General features: G+C 43.9%; 2 protein-coding genes across 5 annotated transcripts in view; one reads left to right on the top strand and one right to left on the bottom strand.

Annotated features, from left to right (window-relative positions):
* MZT1 (mitotic spindle organizing protein 1) overlaps positions 1-19,776 on the bottom strand; it is a 33,242-nt gene extending 13,466 nt beyond the window's left edge. Inside the window, exons 1-2 of the mRNA XM_029603008.1 lie at positions 19,643-19,776; positions 11,873-12,018 (exon numbers count right to left, since the gene is read on the bottom strand). Coding sequence (XP_029458868.1) covers positions 11,873-12,018; positions 19,643-19,688 — 192 coding nt within the window. The 5' untranslated portion in view covers positions 19,689-19,776. The remainder of the gene's footprint in view (positions 1-11,872; positions 12,019-19,642) is intronic.
* The window catches only part of BORA (BORA aurora kinase A activator), a 273,505-nt gene continuing 265,718 nt past the window's right edge, over positions 19,392-27,178 (top strand). The window contains exon 1 of one of the 4 annotated variants that reach the window (XM_029603007.1): positions 19,392-19,711. In XM_029603007.1, coding sequence (XP_029458867.1) covers positions 19,648-19,711 — 64 coding nt within the window. In that variant the 5' untranslated portion in view covers positions 19,392-19,647. Of the gene's footprint in view, positions 19,712-20,003; positions 20,143-27,178 lie in introns of those variants that run through there. The other 3 variants (XM_029603005.1, XM_029603004.1, XM_029603006.1) reach the window with 3 other exon arrangements.

Here is a 27,178-nt window from a genome sequence, read left to right as displayed (position 1 = left end):
GTGTTTTCTCCCAGGCATTCCAGAGGCCTTGAGTTTGAAGGCGAGTTAGATGAGCTCTCCAGCCTTTTGAAGAGGCATCCATGGTGAGTATTATCTGATGCACCGGAGGTTATAGAGGAGCTCCTATGGTGAGGGCTGTTGAGTGCAGCCACCAATCCAAATCTAGTTTCATGTTGTTCGTCACTGAAATCGGAGTGGAGAGGCGGTCAGAGAATTGTTTCCATTGGGCCTTTAACCCCCATTGCAGACGTCTCATGTGTAGACGACTGTATGGGAGTACATATAGAGACGCCGCCATATGACCAAGTATGGTTAGGATTTGACGGGCCGGAGTGTGGTTTAAGTGACAAAGTCTGAGCTAGAGTCTTCAGAGCTATAGCTCTTGGTTGGGGAAGAAAAGCCTTGTCTCGTAAAGTGTCAATAGTGGCCCCTATGAACTGCAATACTTGAGTGGGATGCAGATTGGACTTTTCATAATTGACTAGTAGACCCAATGAGTCCAAACATTGGAGAGTTCTGTAGAATGGAAGGGCTGGGTGCTACTAGTAGCCAGTCGTCCGTAATGGAGAAGGTTTTCATGGGTAATGATTCAGATGGACTGAATCAAATCACGGTGAACCTAGAAGATGTGGAGGGCCTGATTGACAAACTGAAGAGTAGTAAATCACCTGGACCGGATGGTATACACCCCAGAGTTCTGAAGGAACTAAAAAATGAAATTTCAGACCTATTAGTAAAAATTTGTAACTTATCATTAAAATCATCCATTGTACCTGAAGACTGAAGGATAGCAAATGTAACCCCAATATTTAAAAAGGGCTCCAGGGGCGATCCGGGAAACTACAGACCGGTTAGCCTGACTTCAGTGCCAGGAAAAATAGTGGAAAGTGTTCTAAACATCAAAATCACAGAACATATAGAAAGACATGGTTTAATGGAACAAAGTCAGCATGGCTTTACCCAGGGCAAGTCTTGCCTCACAAATAGAAACATAGAAATGACGGCAGAAGACCACCAATCGGTCCATCCAGTCTGCCCAGCAAGCTTCACACTTCTTTTTTTCTCATACTTATCTGTTTCTCTTGGCTCTTAGTAACCTTAGGTTCTATTTCCCATTCACCCCCACTATTAATGTAGAGAGCAGTGATGGAGCTGCTTCCAAGTGAAATATTAAGTTTGATTAGTTGGGTAAGCAGCAGCATAGTTCTCTGCCGTTGAAGCAGGGAGCTATGCTGGATATGCATTGAAAGTGAAGTATGCCTTGAAAGTCACATTAACTATCACCAAATATTGAAAAGCCTAATAATTGGTAATTGAATAAGTCTAATAATTGGTAATACCTATAGCCCATGAACCCATCCCTGTTTTTTTTTTCTTTTTTTAATTGGGAGATGGCAGTCCTCCATCCTTCCGCTCCGTGAAAGTGGAACACCAACCACTGGCCACTGGCATCCTGCTCCGTGAATGCCTCTGTGGCTACTGCTGCTCCGTGCAGTGTTTTGCTGCCTGCTTTTTATATGCGTCCTCTAGACCTGATGGATCCACAGTGTTTATTCCACACCCCTTTGAAGTGCTTCACAGTTTTGGACTTCACCACTTCCTCCGGAAGGGCATTCCAGGCATCCACCACAGTGAAGAAATACTTCCTGACATTGGTTCTTAGTCTTCCTCCTTGGAGCCTCTGCTTCACTTTTTTGAAGGAGTTAATAAACATGTGGATAAAGGTGAACCGGTAGATATAGTATACTTGGATTGTCAGAAGGCGTTTGACAAAGTTCCTCATGAGAGGCTTCTAGGAAAAGTCATGGGATAGGTGGCGATGTCCTTTCATGGATTGCAAACTGGCTAAAAGACAGGAAACAGAGAGTAGGATTAAATGGACAATTTTCTCAGTGGAAGGAAGTGGACAGTGGAGTGCCTCAGGGATCTGTATTGGGACCCTTACTTTTCAATATATTTATAAATGATCTGGAAAGAAATACGACGAGTGAGATAATCAAATTTGCAGATGACACAAAATTGTTCAGATTAGTTAAATCACAAGCAGATTGTGATAAATTGCAGGAAGACCTTGTGAGACTGGAAAATTGGGCATCCAAATGGCAGATGAAATTTAATGTGGATAAGTGCAAGGTGATGCATATAGGGAAAAATAACCCATGCTATAAATACACAATGTTGGGATCCATATTAGGTGCTACAACCCAAGAAAGAGGTCTAGGTGTCATAGTGGACAACACATTGAAATCATCGGTTCAGTGTGCTGCGGCAGTCAAAAAAGCAAACAGAATGTTGGGAATTATTAGAAAGGGAATGGTGACTAAAACGGAAAATGTCATAATGCCTCTGTATCGCTCCATGGTGAGACCGCACCTTGAATACTGTGTACAATTCTGGTCGCTGCATCTCAAAAAAGATATAATTGTGATGGAGAAGGTACAGAGAAGGGCTACCAAAATGATAAGGGGAATGGAACAACTCCCCTATGAGGAAAGACTAAAGAGGGTTAGGACTTTTCAGCTTGGAGAAGAGACGACTGAGGGGGGATATGATAGAGGTGTTTAAAATCATGAGAGGTCTAGAACGGGTAGATGTGAATCGGTTATTTACTCTTTCGGATAGTAGAAAGACTAGGGGGCACTCCATGAAGTTAGCATGGGGCACATTTAAAACTAATCTGAGAAAGTTCTTTTTTACTCAACGTACAATAAAACTCTGGAATTTGTTGCCAGAGGATGTGGTTAGTGCAGTTAATATAGCTGTGTTTAAAAAAGGATTGGATAAGTTCTTGGAGGAGAAGTCCATTACCTGCTATTAAGTTCACTTAGAGCAGAGCTTTCCAAACTTTTCATGTTGGTGACACACTTTTTAGACAAACATAATTTCGGGACACAGTAATTCAGTTTACTAGCAAACCAGAGGTTAAAGGTTAAACGAACGAAATGTATTTCGACAATTTATGTATGTTTCCTTAAATATATACATAATAAAATGTTTCACGACACAACCTATCTTGTGAAAACCTCTCATTTATATTAAAAATATATAATATTCCAAGATTAATGTTATTGTTCTAATTTATGAATAACAATAATAAAGTTATTGTGTTATTCAATTTACCTCTTTAATGAGATATATGAGCTTGATGGGATGAACACAAATTTTGAATATTTGGTGTTAATAAGAAAGTCCAAAGGGTCTTCTGCGTAATTTTAAAAAGCTGGCCAGTTTCACACTATATAATTATTTGATAGCCATATAGAATTAGTTGAATGAGGCTATGAGAGTGAAGACTGGAATTTATAGGAAGGGACAGAATGTCAATATAAATCCTGCACCTCCAGTTCTGTAACTCTGTGCATCCACTGAAATTCCCCCAAACAATGGAGCTTGGATGTTTCCCTTACAGCTCATCATACTAAAAGATATTTTCAAATTCTGGTGTCACCTCACAGTAACAGCAGCACAAACACCTTCCACTGCCAGGCACATTGTGAACTAACACAAAACCTCGCAAAAAAGACACTCAAAATCTATACTGCAATCCCATCGTAACATAACAGTAATAACACCAAGGACTCAAACAACAATAACCTTACCTGTGAATAAGCAAGGGTAAATATTACACTGGATCCTAGAATACCAATACACCACCTACTGAGGAAACAAAACAAACCTGATTGCTTTAGATCCCTATGCTAGCAGAATCTCTCATCATGGTTACACACACAGAGCAGAGACAGACCCTCACCAAATACAGAATAAAGGAGCACAAATTTGACAAAAAACTGACATGGAAACGCCAAGAAGCCAGACTCTGTGTATTAACAATGGAAAAACAGAACCACCATTCCTCTTAAAACAAATAAAATCAAGAAACATAAAGCATCAGTTATAATAGTAAAACCATACTAATAAAAGAATATTTTAAAACTACTCATAAATAGAATTTCTATTAATTAAAATCATATACATTTTTTACAATTTCCCAAATACCAATAAAATATTTAAAAACTGCACATATATCAAACACCACCCAATAATTAAAACTAATAAGGATTTTAAAAAGCCCCTGCTGTCCATATATGGGAGCTCTTGATTTCCAGTCACCCTGATATTGTCAAGGATTAGGAGGTTATCCTCTCTCTCTCACACATACTCACATGTCCATTCTCTCTCACACATACACTGTCACATACATACATATTCATGCTCTTATACCCACCATAACTTCTCGCTCTCGTAGACACTGACACACTCTCAGGCTCTAAGACACTCTCTCCCCCTCCACACACACACACCCCACACAAACTCTTACTCCCCTGGATTTTCTCATACACATGCTCTCACTCTCTCTGGCTCCCTGACATACACACAAACACACACACCCAGGCAAGTTCCCAATCACTCTCACACAAACACACACACCCAGGCAAGCTCCCAGTCATTCTCACACACTGAAACTGACCCCCAGGCAGGCTCCCATTCATTTTCACACCACTCCCTCACCATCCCCCAGGCATGCACACATTCATTCTCACACAAACAGACCCCCAGGCAGGCACCAATTCATTCTCACACACACACACATACACCACACACAGGCAGGCACCTATTCTCACACATACAAACCCCAGGAAGACACCCATACATTCTCATACACAGACACACCCTCAGGCAGGCACCCATGCATTCACACACATACACCCCCAGGCAGACTCCCATTCATTCACATGCACACTAAAGGCAGACCCCCTCTCTTTCTTTTGCCAGCAACCTCAAGAGCCTCTCTCATTCCTCTGCTGCCACTGTCACTGATGCCGCATGGCTATTTGGGAGGCTGCCTCCTCTGTGTAGGCCCCGTGGGTTTCCATTTCCTCCATGGTTGATCTCGTACATTGTGAGATCCGCATAGAGAAAATGCTACTTTGGCATATGTAATTTTTGGTAATGTGCAAATCAGTAAAAAGTAATTTTTTTTTTTTTACCTTTGCTGTCTGATCTTAGTTTTTTATCGGTTGGTCACAGGCTTTTTTGTTCCACCTTTCCTTTCTTATTTTTTTTGCCAATTCCTTTCATATTGTCTTTTTTTTCTATTTCTTTTCTCTTCATCTATCTTCTTCCCTCAAACATACAGTCAGGTTCTCATTCTCACATGCTTTCTCTCTCTCTCTCACACACACACACAGGCTCTCACATGCTCTCTCTCATACAATCATTCATACACAGTCTCTCTCTTGCACATGCTGTCTGACTCACACCCAGGCTCTCTCTCACTCCCACATGCTGTCTTGCTCAAGCACAGACTCTCACTGTCACATGCTCTCTCTCATACAATCATTCATACACAGTCTCTCTCTTGCACATGCTGTCTCTCTCACACACACACAGGCTCTCACATGCTGTTTCTGCAAACATTCAGGTCCTCACTCCCACACACAATCTCTCAACTCATCTCATACACGCACTCTACGGGCCCTCAGCCTCTCTCTTACCTGTGGGCTCCTCTTCACGGGTCGCTGCAGGATGGGCTCTGCAGCGGCCCTGTTCTTCGCGGGCCGATCCGCGGCAGCGGCGTCCCTCTTCTTCGCGGGCCGATCCGCGGCAGTGGCGTCCCTCTTCTTCGCGGGCCGATCCGCGGTGGGGTCCCTGCTACCGGGCCTCCTCCTCCTCTCAGCCCGCTGCTCCTCTTCTGCACGTGGCTGATGCTCCACCTCCTTCCTGCCCGTGCGGCTCCGGCAACATTTTTCTTCCGGGGCCGCGTGGGCAGGAAGGAGGAGCACCACCTGCGTGACCTTTTTCTTCGAGCCGTGGTGACGTGAGCTCCACCACGGCCCTGCCGATCTTCATGCTGTGTGTCTCTGGCACACAGCACAGCCCAGCCCAGCGAAACTTCACTGCTCAGCCGCCAGTGGGATGAGGTCCACAGGCGGCTGCACTGGTTCCCACTTGCCGGTGTGTCACGTGCACCGGGCTTGCGCGGCACACCTCAGGCGACACATTAAAGTGTCGTGACACACACTTTGGAAAGCTCTGACTTAGAGAATAGCCACTGCCATTAGCAATGGTAACATGGAATAGACTTAGTTTTTGGGTACTTGCCAGGTTCTTTTGGCCTGGATTGGCCACTGTTGGAAACAGGATGCTGGGCTTGATGGACCCTTGGTCTGACCCAGTATGGCATTTTCTTATGTTCTTAACTAAGAGAGGTAGTGGTGGTATCTGATGGTCTAAAAACTTTGGAAAGTTTTAGGTTGGGACTGTTCTTGAGGTGCTCTAGCTTGCCTCGGAGGTCTTTGACATTGACGAGAGGTTTGGGTTTGCGTCATTTGAGGGCGTGGATAATAATAAGAAGGCCGAGAAGGTGAGTAAGGGCTAAAGAAGCATCTTTGATATTGTGGTCATCGGTAGGATGGATAGTTACCTCTGTAGTAAGAGAAAGAGGGTGGAGTAGTCAAAGACTGTACCTCTAGCTTTTGCTTCTTTAATTGTGCTACTGTGTCTTAAAAATGATCTCCAAATAAATTGTCAGGTAGACATGGAAGATTTTCTAGTTTTTCTTGTACATCTTCATGAATAGCACTTGCTCGAAGCCATGCTAATCTTCTGGCTGCAATAGCATTCGCGGTAGACTTTACTGAAGTCTCGACGCATTCCCTCTTCCATATTATGGAACTCCTCCGGCAGTTGCTTGTCCGGTACTGCGTCTTGCGGTTTTGGCTTTAGGGCTTGTAAACATTCAAATAGATATTGCGTTATCGCAAATTGATGCTGTTGTATTCTGGCATTTAACATTTCCAAATGAAATGCCCGTTTTCCAAAATCATCCATATACTTATCTCGGCCGGGAGGTGTGCTGGAATGAAGCAGTGATTTGTGTGCTTTCTGCATCGCGGATTCCACTACCACTGATGCGTGTGGCAGTTGTAAATGAGAATAATAGGATGATTTGCGCATCCTGTATTTTAGCTCAGATTTCCTGGAGGTAGCCGGTCCTGTGAGATGTTTCCCAGGCTCTCTTCATGAGGGTGTCAAGTACCTCATGTGAAGGTAAAGCTACTGGCTCTGATGGTGTTTCGAAAACTTTGAGTAGTCCTAGGATATCTGCCCTAGAATCTGGTAACTTTCTGGTTTCTATATTAAGGGTCTCACCCACCTTTTCCAGGAACTTTGAATATGTTAAGTCCTCGGGTGGTGAAATTGGCTCTGGCTGGTCTTCTGGCGGGTCAGACGGGTATCCCATAGAAGAACCAGGAGAGGATGTTATTGGCGAAGTATCTGGTGGTGGTAGGGAAAGTAAGGTTGGCTTTGTCCCCAGAATAGGGCTCCCCGGAGGCGACTGGGGTTCCTGCAATGGTGGTTGTTCAGCAGGCGTTTCCGAATCTGCCATGGAAGCTAAAAAGTTCGCCAAGATCAGAGAAGTTTGGGACATGGCTTAAGATGCCTGAACTTGCTGAGGCTGTCTAACTAGTGTAGTGTCCACCGGGCCAGGAAGAGAATGCTCCGCAGGTCTGTGTTTCTCTTGTAAAGACTTGCGTGGTCATTTTGGTAATGGCTCCTCTTGTTCAGAATGTAAAGATGGTGAAGAGGGCCCAGGAGGAGATGAACTCGAGTCATCATCCACTATGAGTAGTGGAGATGGTTCTCTCCTCTTTTTATGTCCTGAGATGTTTTTTTAGGTGGTTTTAGACTCTTATGTGCGGATGGAGTCGAGTCTGAATGCCTTTTATGATGCACCTGCTCCATAATGCGTCAGTGTGTCGAGATGGAGTGACCATGCTTCGAGCCCGATGCATGGTCTGACTTAGCTGTGCCGGGTATGTCGATGCGTCTGTGTTTATGCGTTGATGCGCCGGGTGCTTCGAAGCGTCAATGTGAGTGCGTCGATGCACCAGTCCCGGTCGACGCACCCACTCCGGTCGATGCACTTGATGCATCGCCGGCTCCAGTGATCGGCGTTGACAGCTCCGACCACAAAGGTGAACATCCCAATGATGCTGCACACGGCCGCGCCGACTCTGGCGCAAGCTGCGGCCCTGGGAAGGATTTTGTCGACTCCTTGAGGGGGTATGAGAGCCTACCGTTAGTCTTCTCAACGCCTCCATTTTAGCTTTCCTCTGACCTTGTGCCCTGGGGGATATCCATCCGCAGTCAGCACAAGTACTTTGTTCATGCTGGGGTCCCAGACATATATAACATTTTAGATGCCTGTCTGTGACAGACATTATTTTACCACAGTCACAGAATTTGAATCCTGGACGAGGCATTTTTGAAGTATTTTCAACAGATTTCTTGAGAGTAGTTAAGACTAACTAGTAAGAAGTGATTGAAAGATCAGAAATCTTCTTTTGAAAAACAAACTTTTCTCTCAGAGAAAAAAAGCTTGAGGATACCGAGAGCTCCGCGTACTGTCAGGCTCGCAGAAAAAAACGGACTGAGGAGACGCTGCAGAGGGTGAGGTGCCAAGCAGGCACACACTACAGCAAGACTTAGAACTTTACTTTGAGAGCTCCGCCACCTACAGGACGGGAGGACATCCCAGACAGCATGGCTAATTCAGCTGCTTATCTACGTGAAAAATTACTTACCTAATAATTTCATTTTCCTTAGTGTAGACAGATGGACTCAGCTTCCTGCCCTCGGCTGCCGCAGGAGTGTGTCAATAGTCCTCCTGTGGGGCTCTGGGTCCCCACGGATTACTGGTAAAGTGTCCATCCAGGCCCTAGCTTGGGGTGCCTAGAATCTTATGTGAGTTCAGTGTTTAAGGTTGGTTAAATACAGGTCTGGTTATCTATTTTTAATCATGTATTTTGCAGGCTGTGGTCACTGCAGGGCTACATATACTGTGACGTCAGCTTGCTCCATCTCATCTGCTGGCAGGGGAGCATAAATCCACTGGTCCTGAGTCCATCTGTCTACACTAAGGAAAATGAAATTATCAGGTAAGTAATTTCTCCATTTAGTTAGGCTTTATCTTTTTCATGTATTATATCATTTGTAATTCTGTCGATATAGAAACATAGAAGGTATTGGCAGAAAAGAATCATTTGGTCCATCCAGTATGCCCATTTGTACCTGCCTACTTTGCTGTGACAGGTCATATTTGATCTATTGATCTCTCCCTCTCTCTGCCACTAAAGACCCTTCGGTATAGGACTTAAAGGACCGTATTTGCAAAGAGAGGGAGAAGACAACAGATCATGTAAGCCCTGTGACAGCACAGTAGGCAGATACACCTGGGCAGACTAGGTGGACCAAATGATCTTTCTGCCAACATCTTCTATATTTCTATATGTATGGTATCCTGAAGGTTTAGTCTTGAGCCCTCATACCAAGCTGCCTGTTTCCGTCTATTGTCACCAATAAGCACAGCTGCACTTCTGTACATGCTATCAGGACCAACAACCACGGGCAGCTAAGACGGAGTAAAGAAGAAAGTGGCCTGAGTATCCCATGTTCACATACTGCCATCCTCCTTTTGTTCTGTCTTTTGTCTATACTCCTCTTCCCTCCAGCTCCCCAAAGACCATGAGCTGAGTCACATCTCCCTGTCATCAGGTGCTGCTCCCTCCCACTATCCTCTGTCCAGGAATACCTATTCCCATAGGGAGATGCACGTCCACCATCTGCTTGAGATGGAGAATAGTGGCAGGCTGGGGTCACTACAGGGCTATATATACTGTAATGTCAGCTTGCTCCGCCTCCATCTACTGGCAGGGGAGTATAAACCCACTGGTACCAAGTCCATCTGTCTACGCGCTAGGAAATAAGATATTTAATAAAGAAACAATGCAACTCAATATTAAATCATGCAAATAGGGTAAGGGTGAACAATACTGAATAGCAATGCTCCTTACCCCCAACAAATAAGACAAACAAGCCAGCAAGTTAAAGAGCATAGCTGCAAAAGATGCTAAGGATAGCGTTCGTAGGCTATTTATTGGCCTCAACCTACCAGCTGCTGAAACATTTGGCATAGGAAAGGTTTAAATTAGCTAAACTACCAATGCCATGCCAGCTATGAGGACAATCTGGCAAAAAAAGCAATCCTTTAGGCCCAACAATGGTCCACCAATAAGTGGAAAAAGGAAGCAAAATAACAAGCCGGAGGGGGGGTGTGGGTAAGATGAGGGTTGGGAAGGAATCAAACCTCCACACCACATCCAAATATTTTAATGCTTCTATTATATTCCTTTTTTCCTTTAGGGTATGTTTTGTGTTTCTCGAACATCTTTGTATAGGGATTTTGTTGCAGGTCCTGCACTACTTGTAAAGTGTTTTCATTCTCTCAATGTCCTTATAAATGTATAGCCTTCAAAAATAAACACAGTATTCAGAATGTGGTCGCTCTAGTGACCTACACAAGGGTCTACTTTTTAGGCATTCTTGCCTGAAATCAAGAAAGAACACCTTATGCAGAGATCATTTCTCTCTGTGACCTAATATCACAAGTGAAGCGACAGCAGCCATAGCTTTGCACTTTGGAGGATAGAAGCTATATGGAATAGTAATGCCATATTTTGATTTTCTAGATTCTTCGTCCTGCCAGTCTTTATTTATTTATTTATGAACTTTTAATATACTGATATTCGTGGGACACATCATACCGGTTCACAATAAACTCATGGAGAAAAGGAAATAGAAATAGAAATTACAAATAACCGGGAAAGGGGAAGGGGAGCAGAGGAGGAAAAGGGAGAGAGGGGGGTAGGGAGACAGCTAGAGCCTAAGGGGCGAGAAAAACAAGAGTAGGAGAGAAAGGAGAAAGGTGGATAGGAACTGAAATAACAGTCTTAACAATATTCTTAGTGGGATAACAGCATAAACAAAAATTCTTACATTTTCATGGGTTGCATAATTAACCTTTTCTTGTAGGGAGGTGTGGCAGGACGTGGGGGTGTGGCAGGGGCGGGGGTTAGGTTTGGTTGGAGTCGGGGTAGGCCTGCAGGAAGAGCCATGTTTTGATGCCTTTTTTGAAGATGATTAGGGAGGGTTCGAGGCGGAGTGAGGTGGGGAGTGAGTTCCATAGGGAGGGTCCTGCTATGGTAAATGCTCTATCTCTGGTGGAGGAGAGATGAGCAGTTTTGAGCGGTGGGGTGTGGAGGGTGCCAGCTAAGATGGCACCCTCCACACCCCACCCAATCTGTCAGACTTTGTTCCAAAGTCTGACAGATTGGGCCCTGGAGATAAAGTTAGCAATAAATGGAAGCAAATGGTACTAGGACCACGCAGAAGAGAGAAAATGCCAGCATTAGGACTATGCAGAAGAGAAGATTGCACTGATTTCCCAGTGTTCGGCACTCTACTGCCCTAAGAAAGAGACTGGGTGCTAATGGGGAGACACTACTAGGATTATGTCAGCATAAAGAAGATACAAGGTGGCACTCTCAAACATTTTGGCAATGGCAGACAAACACACTGGATTGGGGGGTCTTCATTTTAGACAAAGAAAATGAGGAGACTAAAAGAATGCCATTCCCAACATGTACGCTTACTGGGAGTATACTACACTCAAGCATACAATTAGCTTTCCCCTCTACTTTATCACATTAACCAGTAAACGTCATATCAAAGATGATTACTCCCAAATCCTTTTTCTGCTTAGTATATGCTGGTTTTTGCCCTCTTAATTGTGAGCTGGCTAACCTAAACGTACGATTTTACACTTATTTTTACATCTTCCAACCCTCTAAAGTGAATGTTTCATTACCAAAGTTCTTAGCCTCATATTAGTTTAAAATATGCTTCTCACTTTACAGATCACACCTAAAAAGCCAAGTCTATAATTTATGAAAAAAGCTTCAAGAACAGCATCTGATATTGTATTTTCTTACTTTTTAAGGACCCAAATAACTTTCAAAATAGCCCTTACCTTTAATGCTTCTGTAGCCTTTCGAAGTTCTTTAATAACAGAAGATAAAGCTTCTGGATTGATTCCCTGTTCACAAAGTCTAACACAAATAGATAATGTTTCCATATCCAAGCCAGTGTTCAATAATCTTGAAATCTCAAGTAGAACTAAAAAACAAAAAGATAGATTTAATATAGTAGCATATAATGACCATATTCATTAATAGTTTTATTCTAATTTTTAGCTACAGGAAAAACCATTAGAAAACAGCGCTTCCAAACAATACCTTGGGTTTTAAATACATACAAAACTGCCAAGAATTAAATACTGTATTCTCAAGTTCACCAGTTGCTGAACCATTACTATGAGCTCAATTTATCAAGGATGATAATTGCATGAACAGATATAACTCATTTTAGTTAATGCTCTGCATTCTAAGTGGCTAATACATTTTTTTAAAATAAACCGCATAGAGACTGTGATTTTATAACTGCACCTGTTGAGGTAATGTCTCTGCATGTACCTTTTATGTGCAGACTTTACCCCAGAATTTCAAAGCAAACTTGCACATATAAAGGAAAATTGGTTCTTGCCTGCTAATTTTCGTTCCTGTAGTACCACAGATCAGTCCAGACTCCTGGGTTTTGCCTCCCTTCCAACAGATGGAGACAAAGAAATCTTTTACAGCTACCGGCATATAACCTGGTAGCACCTACAGTCCCTCAGTATTACTATGTTCCCAAGCTGATACAGTAAAAACACCCCTAACAAACTTTAGAATCAACTCCACTCGAATGAGCAGAGGAAAAACAACATAACGATCTGAAAACTTCTGGAGGAGAAAAAGAAGCCTGTGCCATTCTTCAGACAATGAGGACAACAGACAAAAAAAGACAGATCGAGCGGGCTCTCCAAAAACACACATCCCTTGGGCGGGACTCTGGACTGATCTGTGGTACTACAGGAATGAAAATTAGCAGGTAAGAACCAGTTTTCCTTTCACTGTATGTACCCAGATCAGTCCAGACTCCTGGGATGTAACAAAGCTTCCCTAAACTGGGTGGGACTGTGGGAGTCCCGTTCGGATGCTCTCTCTGAAACTAGCAATTTCCGGCGCCTAAACATCCGATCTAAGGTGTCTGGCAAAAGTATGCAAAGATTTCCAATTTTCTGCCCTGCAAATCTCTTGCAGGGACACCAGCTGACATTCTGCCCAGGAGGCCGTGTGGGACCGGGTTGAATGAGCCCGTAAACCCTCCTGGACAGGATGACAGCAACAAATGTAAGCTGAAGCAATGGCCTCCTTCAACCAACACGCAATCGTGACTTTCAAAGCCTTCTGATGCTTTTTCACACCACTCCACAGCACAAAAAGGTGTTCTGACAATCTGAAACTGTTAGTAACCTCCAAGTAACATAACAAGGTGTGTCCAACATCCATGAGGCACCCCAGGCTCCAGATTTGAAAAAGCTGGAAGTTCCACCGATTGACTCAAGTGAAATGCCAAAACCCCCTTAGGTAGAAAAGATGGAACAGTCCTCAACGAGGCCCCCGAATCTGAGATCCGTAAGAAATGCTCCCTACAGGACAAGGCTTGAAGTTCAGAGACCCATCTGGCCGAACAAATAGCCCCGCCCCCCCCCCCCAAAAAAAAACCTTCAAAGTGAGATCTTTTAAAGTAGCCCTTTTAAGAGGCTCAAACGGCAATGCACATGCCTTTGAGAACCAAATTAAGACTCCATGAGGGACATACTGATCTAGGAGGTGGCTGCAAATGCTTCGCACCCCTGAGAAAATGCACATCTGGATGTGATGACAGAAGATTTCCATGAATCTGGCCTCAAAAACAGCCCAGAGCCGAAACCTGAACTCTTAGGGAGTTGAAAGACAAACATTTTGTCAACACTTTATGCAGAAAAGCCAGGGTCTGTGTCACAGATGCTCGCTGTGGCTTGATCTTTTGATCAGTGCACAAGACTCGAAAATCCTCCACACCCTTTCATGCGCCAGAGACGTGGAAGTCTTCCAAGCCTGCAACAGAGTAGTAATAACATCCTCAGAATATCCCTTCTTTCTTAAATCGCCACCTCTCAAAAACCAAGCCGCTAGACAAAAGCGATCTGCCTGATCTAAAAAATATGGGTCCCTGACATAGCAGGTTCGGAAGATGACCCAGTCTCAAAAGGCCATCCAGTGCCAGATTGTCCAAATCCGCAAACCAAGGTCTACAAGGCCACTCTGGAGCCACCAGAATTACTCTTCCTAGTTGTACCTCTATTCTCCTGACTATCTTGCCCACTAGAGGCCATGGCAGAAACACAGATCAGAATGTTGCTTGGCCAAGGAAAAACCAGGGCATCGACCCCTTCCTTCTGCTTCTCGCTCTCTCCTGCGACTGAAGAATCGAGGAGACTTGGAATTCTGCTGAGCCACCATTAGATCCAAATGAGGAATACCCCATCTGCAGGTAATGAGACACATCGCTTCTTCAGTGTTTCCATTCTCCAGGATTCACCTGCCGCTGGCTGAGAAAGTCGGCCTGCACATTGTCGGACCCCATAATGTGGGAGGCTGCTATCAAACATATGGTGCTCTGCCCAACACATGAGCATCTCTGCTTCCTGAGCTACTGCTTGACTCCTGGTCCCCCCTTGGCAGTTGATGTAGGCCGTCGTCACATTGTTGGACAAAATCCTGACTAGACGGTTGCGCAACAGAGGTAAGAATGTCTCGAGACATTTGATGGTCCATGATGCTTCCTCCAATGACCACTGACCTTGGACAGACTGGGACTCGCAGACTGCTCCACAACTGGACAGGATGGCATCGGTAGTCACCACCATCCACTGAGGAACTTCCAAGTCCACTCCACAGCTCAAATGGCTTTGAGAAAGCCACCATTACAGACTGGACCTTGTGAAATCGGTAAGCGGTAGGGGAAGATGAAACTGTACAAATACGGGATCCCAGCAGGATAGCAATGCCTGTTGAAGGGGCCGCATATGAGCAAATGCTCAGGGAACAAGTTCCAAGGTAGATGCCATGGAGCCTAGAACAGGGATGGGCAATTCCGGTCCTCGAGGGCTGCAAACCAGTCGGGTTTTCAGGATATCCTTAATGAATATGCATGAGAGAGACCTGCATACACACTGTTTCAGTTGTATGCAAATCTATTTCATGCATATTCATTAGGGGTATCCTGAAAACCCGACTGGTTTGCAGCTCTCGAGGACCGGACTTGCCCAACCCTGGCCTAGAACCTGTAAGTAATCCCATACCCTGGGCACACGGGCCTACAAGAGAGACCCCACACCTAGGACTGTAACTTGAGCTTGCGCACCTCCATGAGAAAAACCTTCCCCACTCAGGTATGGAAACGTACTCCCAGAAATTTGAATACTTGGGAGGGGAGAAACTGGCTTTTGGATAAGTTCACTATCCAATCCAACTACAAGCAGCGCATCACTACCTCCACTACTTGCTTGCACAGGTGCTCCAACTTTGCTCGAATCAGTCAGTCATCCAGATATGGGTGCATAAACACATCCTCTTTCTGGAGGGCCGCCACCACCCTTGGTGAAGGTCCTGGGAGCTGTTGCCATGCCGAACAGGAGAGCGCAAAATTGAAAATGCTCTCCTATCACCAAGAACCAGAGATACACCTGGTGGTCCGGATGGATAAAGATACGCAGATACTCCTCCATCAGATCCAGGTATGCTTTTTCGAATTGCCATGATGATGGAATGCAAAGTTGTTATTTGAAAATGAGTAACTTTGAGAGCTAGATTCACTTTCTTTAAGTCCAATATTGGGTGGAACATCCAGTCCTTTTTGGGCACCACAAAATAAATGGAGTGACTACCCATTCTTTTCTCCTGCGGAGGTACTGGAACTATGACTCCCAGACAACGCAATCGATCGAGAGTCTAAAGCGTGATTCGCTTCTTTTCCGTCACGGCACAGGGAGATACTATGAAGAGGCTTTGCAATGGACAAGCAAACTAAAGTGTAACCGTGTTCTATCATGCTTAGAACCCACTGGTCTGACGAGATCTTGGCCCACTCCTCGTAAAAATGATTGAGACAACCTCCTATCACCAGTACGGAGGAGTGGACCAGCCTCGCTTCATTGTGAGGATTTACCTCCACCAGAACCCTGGCTGAAGCCATCTCTACCCAGTCTGGGGGTCCGAAGGGACTGATTCCAGGACTATGATCCCCCCCGAGGCCTGCTGCTGACCAGTAACCGGAGCTCTACTTTGCCTAAAGCGATTTTTGCCCTCGAAACCGGAAGCGAGACTGAAAAGATTCCTTAGACCCCCTTGGATTTGTCCTCCAGCAATTTGTGAACCTTATTCTCTCCCAACAGCTTTATCAGCTGATCCAAGTCCTCACAAAAAAGAAGCTTGTCTTTGAATGGCAATGCCCCGACCTGAGCCTTTGAGGAATTATCAGCAGACCAGTTCTGCAACCAAGGAAGTCTCCTGGCAAAAAGCATGGAAACCATCAATCTGGACAAAATACGAATGAGGTCAAAAGGTATCAGCATCATACACAACCACAGCTTCCAGACGTTCTGCCTGCTGAGACTCAATGGGTGACATATCCTCATGTTCTTGTAACTACTGCATCCATTGCAGAGATGCTCGAAGCATAAAACTGCTGCAGACAGCTACCCAAAAGTCCAGCGCTGACACCTCAAAAATCTTTTTAAGATGTAGCTCAAGCTTCTGATCTTGCACATCCTTCAGAGTGGTGGCCCCCGCAACTGGGTTCGTCATCCTCTTTATAACCGCCGAAACTGAGGCATCCACCTTCGGAATCCGAAACAACTCCAAAGTGTCCTATGGCAGCAGATACAGCTTGTCCATAGTTCTGCTCACCTTCAGGCCAGTCACTGGAGTCTCCCACTCCCTGACCAACAACTGCTGCACCGACTTAGGAAGAATTTTGGCTGGACCCCACAGGCCCGCCATGACTGGGTCCACTTCCTCCTGTTCTGAATCTACTTGGGGAGCCGCTATGCCTAACTCTGCCAGGACATGCGGAATCAAGGGACCTAGCTCCTCCTTGTGAAAAAGATGCAGCACCTTGGGATCATCACCCTCTACAGACAGGAAAGACTCTGCTTCCTCGGACGGGTCCTGCGGGCCCCGATTGGGATCAGTGTCTGAGGCACTATCCACTTGAGGCAAATCCCCCTCAGATTCCTCGAAGGAGACCCCCTCTAAAATTCCTCACCTTTAGAGGCACCTGGATCCGCTGCAGTCTTGTGGCACCTGAGAGCTTGGATCTCCTCCCCTTTGGGGGGGGGGGGGGGGGGGAAGAATCAGTGGCCCGGCGCTTGTGAAAGGGCCGCCCAGCGGCCTCTCGGGCTAAAAAAAGCCTTAAGCATCAAGAGCACAAACTCAGGCGAAAAAGGGGAGAAAGAATCCGGATCCTCATCCAGAGGATCTGACTCCCCCTCAGACTGCCCCCTGCGGGCCCCCCTCCCCCTGCCACGATCTGTGCTTTAGATGCAAAGGAAGAGGACTGTGAGGACAGAGCTTCAGCAGCCCTTGCTGCTCCTGGTGAGTGCTATTGGCTTGGAAGGGAAAGGAATAGGAGAGTTGCTAGAGAGTATAAGTAAAGGTGACTTTTTAAATTTATTTTTCTTGATTGACTATTGATTATTGGGTATTATGCAATGTCTGTTTTGAAATATTTTATTGATATTTGGACATGTTTTAATAATTTTTGAGTTTTTAATTGTTGGATATTATTCTGTTCAGCAGCTGTTTTGTAACATTTTTAGTATAGCTTTACAATTATTTCTGCATGGGGCTCTATAGCAGCTTAGCTTATTCTGTTTTCCTAATGGGAAATGTATTAGTGTTTAGGGCTTGATTTAATAGTTGTATTTCTTAAATCGGGTTGTTACTGTTTGAATGAGATCCATAATACAGGTGTAACTTTGTGTGGGTTAGTTTGTGTGCATTATTGCAAATCCTGAGAGTCTGTTAGGTTCTATATTTCTCTTTCCATTTCTCCAGGTTTGCACTGTTATGTGTAACAGGGTAACAAACAGCAGGTGCAAACAGAAGACTTCAGGCACTGGTCTGAGAAGGAAAAGTTTTATTTGTCAGCAATAAGATGCAGCTGAAATGTTTCAGTAATACTGCATATCCCCCTTTGCAGGGAGAAACTTTTTATACATTTCATATTTATCTTTTACACATGCGTTCTACACATTGCTGAGCCAGCATATCCCAACTGAGGGGCTACGTGACTCCCTCCTTCTTCCAGCCTGGAACTTTCCTGATTCTTCTCCTTTGTTCTGGCTTCAGGTCATGTGGATACTGATATGTCATTTGCAGGAGAGGCTGTCGGGAACTGCAGTTCTGTGAAAGGAATTGCAACAATACTGCCTTATACATAATGCGCCTTTGTTCTGGTCAGTTCTCTGTGCTCAGCAAGGTTACTGACTTGGCAAACATAAATGAAGTCTATCAGCATTACTAAAAGACAATAAGAACAGTGTGTGAAAGCTTGCTAGCAGTTTGGCTAATATGTGCAGTTTCTCTATCCTATCCATAAGCTTTATTGCAGGCAGCAGACCCTTTGTAGAGCGGGTGATTCTGGTATATCGAGTCCTGATGTTAGGAGTTTCAGGTTGGGGTCGGTGTGAGCCCACCTCCAATCAGGGTGGGGCCTCCTTCACATGCAGTGACTTTTTTGGTTTTCCATTGCAGTTTGTCTCCATATTTATAATTTGTGTTTTTTCTGGAGATGGTGAAGGTGAGATATTTTACTAGCATATAGGCATTTGTATCAATCTTATTTGTTGTGTTTTCTCAATATGATACGCATTAGTGGTAAATTACTGTCTTTTCATAAGGAAGGCTATTGTGCCTGGTAGTAAAAGGAGTTTGTTTTGCTTTTACTGGATGTCATCAGAACCAGACTATCTTTTTTTTTATGGTGAGTTGAACAGAGTAATGCCCTAGATCTGCTCTGCACTCATTGCTAGGGGTTAAGGGGATTCCTGTGGATGCAGAGTGCATGTTTACATTTAGCACCATGATGGTCACATGCTCAGTGTCTCACACATGTGAGAACCATCTGTCAGGTGTGTCCCGGCCAAAAAAAGGTTGATAACCACTGGGCTAGAGGATGGAAATGAAGAAAAAAAAGTGCATGGGGTAACTTACTGGTGCGGTGGTTGCTTTCCTTAACCAATAAGCATTTGTACTGTTGATGCAATTCTATTATTGCTCTCTGCTTCAAAAGCAGGGGGCGGGGGGGGGGGGGAAGAGGAAAAGGGGACTTGGATTCTAGAAAGAAGTCCTGCCACAGCTGATAGCCCTGGTTCAAATATCCAGTTCAGAGGCTACGCTGCCTCGTACTGCAATAGAATTACATGCGCGGACGCTGCCACAGTATATCACAGACCAGGCGCGCGCCGGCGGGAATAACAGCGCGAGCCGCACACACCTTCTACGTCACTAACGGTAACCAGCCCTCCCTAACGTCATCACAATCCGTACAGCTCCAGCAGGCACAGACCAGAGTGACAGCAAAGTGGAGTATACACCCACACAACAGAGAAGAACAATATCTCCTGCCTCAGCTCCAACTCTTGTCCCATTGCACAGAGTACAGCAGCTCTGTTCTGCATTTGTTTGCAAAGAGCAGGCGAGCTCTCGCACAGGAAGGTGCGCCACCACACCCAGGCACTACATTCAGCAAAGCAATTACGCGGCCCTTAGCTGGGAAGCAGAGGCATACCCTCTGCCTACAGAACGCTCACCGTCCATGGTGTCTCTAACAGCACTCAGGTTCGCAGCGCTCGCCATTCTGTATCTCACCACCGGAAGCTGTGAGTGGATAATGTCAGCGATGGCGGAAATACGTCATCGAGCAAGATTCTCGTTTGGTCTTAAAATATAACGTTTATTTAAGAAAACGAGTATAAAAATACATGAAAGATCTACCGTTTTTATGCACTCCATACGATAAAGTGATAGATTGATAGATACTAAATTCCTTTCCAGTCCCCTACTGCTCGAAGGATAAAATAGGAAGCTTCGTTGCTAAGGGGCGGGGAGTTTCCATTCGAATTTCTGAAGCGGGTGCGATTTCATTGGGTAACGAGAGACCTTTGGCAATTTGATTGGTTGAGGAGCGGAAGTACTTCGTACTGATTGGACAGCGACCAGACAGACCAGGAAAGTTAAAGTACCTGATAGAGGTTTCAGGCAGAAAGCAGTGGCAGAACGTGGTGGAAGGGAGAGGAAGTACTGCGACGGGGTAATAAGGGGTTGAAATTTGGTTGTTGGAGCCAATCTCTTTATTTTTCTGTTTAGCGTAGGTATGAGGTAAAGCTAACTATTGTGTAATTAGGACGAAACTGAGATCGCTGCTTGCAGCTTCTATCTCTGTCAGAGGTGAGAAGTAAGACCTCCTTGCTTCTCTTCAGGTCGCCCGGAACTGCTGAAGTACCGCGATCAGTTTAGGAAGCGCTTATGAAATTTCGTAGGTCCTATCTCAAAATAGCAGTAGCATATACCGTTGAGGCTCGTTTCATGGCTTTAGTGATGAAAATTACAATAGATGTGTATTTCAAATCCTTGACTAACTCCTCTACCTTTTCATCTTGAATTGCCCAGTTGATTAGGCAGAAAGGAACTTGCAGAAAGATCTTTTGAGCTTTTCAGGGCACGTTTTGGGAGCTCTTGCTTTAACGGGTGCTGTCTAGGATATCTTTCTTTGGTTCGTTCCTATACACTTGTATCTTTATTTCTCTTAACATGGTTCCTCCAATTAGTCTTTTCTAGTGTATTTTAATTTCTCCATGTCCTTCTTGGGCCAGAGGACCCCCAAATCCTGTCCTTGTGGGCTGCAGTCTAGTTTTTAGGATTTCCAGAAGGAATGTGCATGAGGCATATTCGTATATAGTAGAGACAATGCATGCAAATAGATCTCATGTGTATTCATGGTGGAAACTAAAAATGAGACTGGTTTGTGGGTTTTCAAAGGCTTACCAACCTGCCCAGGGGACCCCATAGTCGGTCAGGTTTTCAGGATAGCTAAACAAATATGTAAATTTTATCTCATGCTATCTTGAAAACCTGACTGTAGGGTCTCCAGGTCCGTTTTGGGAAGCCTTGATTAGCAGATTCCTGCTCAAGAGGTTTGTTTAGTGTTTTTTTTTTTCTTTTTGTCTTGTTTGAGGAGGTTGTTTGCCTGGAGTTCTTCAGTATTAGACCTTTTCCTGGAATCTTGGCTCCCTATATGAAGTAGCCTTGTCAGGCACAACTCAAAGTTTCTTTTGGCATTTGACAGATGCTGGCCTTTTAACTTTGCTACTTTGTCTCAGGAGTTTGTAGTCTTTCAGCAGTATTTCCTAACCTTTTCCTGCAGACACATTTAACCAGTCAGGTTTTCAGATGGAATGGCAGATGAAATTTAATGTGGACAAGTGCAAGGTGTTGCATATAGGGAAAAATAACTGTTGCTGTAGTTACACAATGTTAGGTTCCATATTGGGAGCTACCGCCCAGGAAAAAGATCTAGGCATCGTAGTGGATAATACTTTAAAATCGTCAGCTCGGTGTGCTGCAGCAGCCAAAAAAGCAAATAGAATGTTAGGAATTATTAGGAAGGGCATGGTTAATAGAACGGAAAATGTCGTAATGCCCCTCTCGCTCCATGGTGAGACCACACCTTGAATACTGTGTACAATTCTGGTCGCCGCATCTCAAAAAAGATATAGTTGCGATGGAGAAGGTACAGAGAAGGGCAACCAAAATGATAAAGGGGATGGAACAGCTTCCCTATGAGGAAAGGCTGAAGAGATTAGGGCTGTTCAGCTTGGAGAAGAGACGGCTGAGGGGGGATATGATGGAGGTCTTTAAGATCATGAGAGGTCTTGAGCGAGTAGATGTGACTCGATTATTTTCACTTTCGAATAATAGAAGGACTAGGGGGCATTCTATGAAGTTAGCAAGTAGCACATTTAAGACTAATCGGAGAAAATTCTTTTTCACTCAACGCACAATAAAGCTCTGCAATTTGTTGCCAGAGGATGTGGTTAGTGCAGTTAGTGTAGCTGGGTTCAAAAAAGGTTTGGATAAGTTCTTGGAGGAGAAGTCCATTAATGGCTATTAATCAAGTTGACTTAGGGAATAACCACTGCTATTAATTGCATCAGTAGCTTGGGATCTTCTTAGTGTTTGGGTAATTGCCAGGTTCTTCTGGCCTGGTTTTGGCCTCTATTGGAAACAGGATGCTGGGCTTGATGGACCCTTGGTCTGACCCAGCATGGCAATTTCTTATGTTCTTATTGCATGCATTAGTGACTTCAGGTATACAAATATCTCATGCATATTCATTGTGACCCTGAAAATTGACTGGTTAGGTGTCTTCAGGAGAGGATTGTAGAGCACTGCCCTAGAGGGCCAAAATGAGGTCTGCTCTTCAGGGAACCATGCTAAGCAATTTTAGATCATATTTTTTACCATGTGTGTGTAGATATATTTGATAATAGTATTTGTGGATATAGAAATGACGGCAGAAAAGGACGGATGGTCTATCTGGTCTGCCCATCAAGCTTCCCATCTGCCATGCAGGTTACTCCCAGGTATCAGTCAGTTTTGCTTGATGTGCTTTTTTTTTATGGACTTGGTTGTAGGAGTCCTGTGTGGGGGTGTGTTTTGTTTTTTTGTTTTTTTACATTCTGGGGTACTGTTGCTCAGAAACTAATTACAAAAAAAACAAAACCAAAAGTCATGACTCGTGTTGGTTGCCCCTCAATCCAAGTTTCTCTTTCCTTTCAGCCTCCTCCTTCGAAGCAGAGTGTGTATCAAAAAATCATGAAAAAAATCACACATTCAACATGCGCTATTGATTAAGGTAAACCCTCATATATGAGCTGTTGTACATTTACACTGGGACAGCGTTTTAACTCTTGTGCACTTATTACAAACGTGCCTGCTCACTTAAATTAATCATGGGTTAACCCTTTTCATTTCACGTTGAAGTATGCTGCTCTTTTAAGCAGAGAAAAACATTTTTTAAACAATTTTGTTTTAGAATTTGAACCTCACTAAAGGTTAACAATGTCAGCTCCAACTTAGTAAGAAGACATCAATGGAATAAAAAACGGACTAGAGCAAAGAGCTTGCCAGCTCTGCTCGGCCGAACGCCCGACACCGCTGGTGTTTCGAAGGCTTCTTCTTCAGGGGCTTTAAACACTAAAAGATGGAACAAAAAACATATTTAGCACAAAAACGCCGACATTCAAGTTAAACGGTTTTGATCACGTAAGCTTACATGTCCAGAGTTGGAGAACAAATCATCTGTTATGTGGCATAGTAGAGGACCCGCCATCTTAAAACCGACGTATTTAAAGCCTACATATGGTCTCGAAACAGACCAATCAAAACAGAGAAAAAGGAATTTTAAAACACACTGTTAATGTGAGCCTGAATATTCAAAGGTCGAGAGAGTAACAACCCGCCTTGGGGAAGCGTTGGGCTTAACGTTGGCGGTGATGTGCAGCACAGACTTGTGAAAAGAAAAACTGCAACAAGTTTAAAGACAAGTGCTTTCTTTCATGATGTCTGGCAGGTTTCAGGTACAAATATTCTCTGAAACTTTAACACATTAACATACTCTCTCGAAGTAAAGAGACATAAAGTTGACGGGCTTTCATTGAGAACGTAAGTTGCTGTGATATTAAAGCTGCGATATAATGCCACTATAATCTGGCTGGAGAGCAGCATTTTCAAGTTTTCATCGAATTGCTGTGTCACCGGCAGTTTTGTTGCTAGACGGAATTTACTGCAACAAAAAGACATTTGATATTTATTTCCTGAAAGAAATGGGAAACTATGTTTTTATTAAAAAAAAAAGACGACAAAGACCAGTGATCGAACTTACTGGCTGTAAAATCAGCGATCAACCAGACCTCTTTTTGCCAGTTCTAAGGTCTTTGTCTCATAATCACAAAATATTGTTGAAATTAATTAATAAAGCATAACTTTTAACACTGATTAATGATACTGGGTAACTTATGATAGGTTTTCAGTTAGTTTTGTGTTGACCAGCATAAATGTACAACAGCTCATATATGAGGGTGTATCTTAATAGCTCACGTTGAATATATGTGATTTTTTTTCATGATTTGTTGATACCTTTATCACATATTTCACCAGTTTTTTTTTATATTGGCAGTTGTATCAAAAGCATCAAGGCTTGTTGGTTAAGGGTAGTTAATCCCATGCTTCTATTAAGGGTAGTAACAAGGCCACTGTGCTGATTATCCCCATGCTCATCAATTCAGGACCCTCAATGGTTGTTGTCTAAATCCAGTTCCCCTTTTACCCTGCCGTTAAAGCAGAGAATAATGTTGGAGTTGCATCAAAAGTATCAAGGTTTATTATGTTAAATGTAACAGCTGCACTAAGAAGTTACCCCCCCCCCATGCATGCTTTCTTCATTTCTATTAGGACTTGGCCATAGAAGCAGTCCTGTACTTTTTCCCTTATGTCTGTGTAACAGTATCCCAGACTATGGAAGTCGGGACCCTCAGTTGTCTGAATCAAATTCCTCTTATCCCCCTGCAGTTTTTAAACACAGGGGAATAAGAGGAATTTGTGGCTCTCATTTGAAAACCCCTTCTTTAGCTTGGGTTATCTGCAGTTTTCTGTGGTAGGTTTTCTGTTAGGGAAGAAAATGTCTTGGTGTGAGTTGCCAACCACCACCCTGAGATGACTTTGTGTGTGTTACTTTAGCAATGATATCATTTTATCCCCAATAGAGTTGGTTGGCAAGGTGTTAACCTCCCATATTTAAATATGGGTTCTTAGTCTCATCTAAAAGGCCAAGAAGGGATCATCTTTAGCTCAAATCAAATACTTGGATCTTAATGAAAAGGCTGAAAAGTGATTACATTACTTGGGGGGAGGAAAAAGTGCATAGTAGTAAACTCTAGCAAATGTATGTACCTCAGCGTACTAAAGCATTGCCTCGATTGGATTTTTTAATTTAATAGTGTGCTAAGTCTTGCTCTGAGTTATTGCCATGGTTCAGGACTTTAAGAGGTTATACTTGAGAGACTTGCACTATTACTATTGGAATACTTTAGTGAAAATGTGTACCATTTGATTTGTTGGGGGGGGGGGAGGGTTGTAAAATTTTGCTTTTGTAGAATATATCTGTTAAGTTTGTGTGGGGTTTTTTTTGTTTTTGTTTTTGCTTAAATTAAGCAAAGCACTGGGGCAGCAATGTTGTGTGTGTGTGGGTTGTTTTTTTTTTGGGGGGGGGAGGGATCAGGCAGTCTTTTACTGACCTGTGTCTGCATTGATCTACCTGCAAATTTTGATTGGTTGCCTCATTTGATGAGGTAGACAACTGCTTAGGTTTACATTCATCACCAATATATTATGTTCTGCAAATGTTAAGTGGTATTTTCTTAAGTTGTAAATAGTTAAATCGAAATGGCAGATGACATAGCAAGTACAGGGAGATTCACTTGAAAGCGGCCCCAAAACTTCTGTTCTAACTTCCATTAGGATGAAGCAATTTGAACCAAAAAATACGCTACATACTTCGACATATGTGTAATCTTTTGCATTATATGCGATGCTGGAAGTGATCGCTGTCTTCCGCCAGACACGTTTTGACTCGGCACTCCATGCTCTTCAATGTGTCTGCGAGCATATTTATTTATTTATTTATTTATTTATTTAAAAACTTTTTTATACCGGCATTCGTAGGACACATCATGTCGGTTTACAAAAAACTGAGAAGGAAAGGAAATTACAAAGAACAGGGTAGGGGGTAACTGGGTGAATATACAAGTATAAGAGAGTAAAGTTAAAAGGCAGCGATACAACTATTTGCATTCGATTCGGATTAGATATGCAAAAGAACTAATATACAATGTTACATGGCATGTGCATTTGATACATTTAGCATATGGAACTTATTTACAGTGCAACATGGCATGTGTACTTGATATACAGTGATGGTTGCGGGGTGGGGGGTGAGGGGGGGGAGGGGGCAGGGGGGGGTGGGGAGGGTTGAAGAGAATAAGGTAAGAGGATATAGGGTAGGGTGGGATTGAGGTGAATCAAGGAAAAATCTGTTAGGATTGGGTGGAATTAGGGTATGCTTGTTTAAAGAGCCATGTCTTGATTCCTTTTTTGAAATGGCTCAGGGACGGTTCTAAGCGGAGATTGACGGGTAGGGAGTTCCAGAGGGTGGGGCCCGCAATGGAGAAGGCTCTATTCCTAGTGGCGGTGAGGTGCCCAATTTTAAGTGAGGGGGTTTGGAGAGTACCCGCATGGGAGTTTCTAGTGGGACGGTTAGCTTGACGGAATTGTGGCATGTCTTCAAGCCAGGGTGGATTGTTGTTGTGTAGCGTGTTGTGGAGAATGGTAAGTGTTTTATATTGGGAACGGAAGGTGATGGGGAGCCAATGGAGGTCTTGGAGTATGGGAGTGATGTGGTCAGTTTTTCTAGTGTTTGTTAAAATTCTTGCCATGGCATTTTGGAGGATTTGGAGTGGTTTCATGGTAGAGGATGGGAGTCCTAAGAGGAGGATTTGGAGTGGTTTCATGGTAGAGGATTTGGAGTGGTTTCATGGTAGAGGATGGGAGTCCTAAGAGGAGGGAGTTGCAATAGTCGAGTTTGGTAAGTATGGTGGTTTGCATAACCGTGCGGAAGTCATGGGCGTGGAGAAGGGGCTTCAGTTTTTTGAGGATTTGTAGTTTGTAGAAGCTCCCTTTTAGAAGGGATTTAATGTGAGATTTGAAGCAGAGTTGATTGTCAAGGGTTACTCCTAAGTCTCTGACACTAGGCGATAGTGTGTGAGATTGTGAGGCGTTGAGGATCATTTGGTGGATTGAGTTGAGGGGTTGGTTAGCTAGGATGAGGATTTCGGTTTTCGAGGTGTTAAGTGCGAGATGGAGATTGGAGAGGAGAGAATTAATGGATGTCAAGCATGTTTCCCAGTATTGTAGGGTTTCGCTGATGGATTTTTGAATTGGAATAAGTATTTGTACGTCGTCAGCGTACAGGAAGAATTTTAGTCCAAGTTTAGAGAGGAGGTGGCAGAGAGGGAGTAAGTATATATTGAAGAGGGTGGAGGATAGAGAGGAGCCTTGGGGTACCCCTTGTGTGAGGGGAATGTGTGTGGATTCAAAATTGTCAAGCTTGACTAAGTATTTGCGGTGGTCTAGGTATGAGGAGAACCAGGATAAGGCTGTGTTTGCGATGCCTATCTCTGCTAATCGTGATAACAGGATTTGATGATTCACGGTATCGAATGCGGCTGAGA

This window comes from Rhinatrema bivittatum, chromosome 5 (genome assembly GCF_901001135.1).
Source record: "Rhinatrema bivittatum chromosome 5, aRhiBiv1.1, whole genome shotgun sequence".
Taxonomy (NCBI): Eukaryota; Metazoa; Chordata; class Amphibia; order Gymnophiona; family Rhinatrematidae; genus Rhinatrema; species Rhinatrema bivittatum.
Note: the sequence above shows the minus strand (reverse complement) of the source record. Positions and strands in the feature narration are given on the sequence as shown.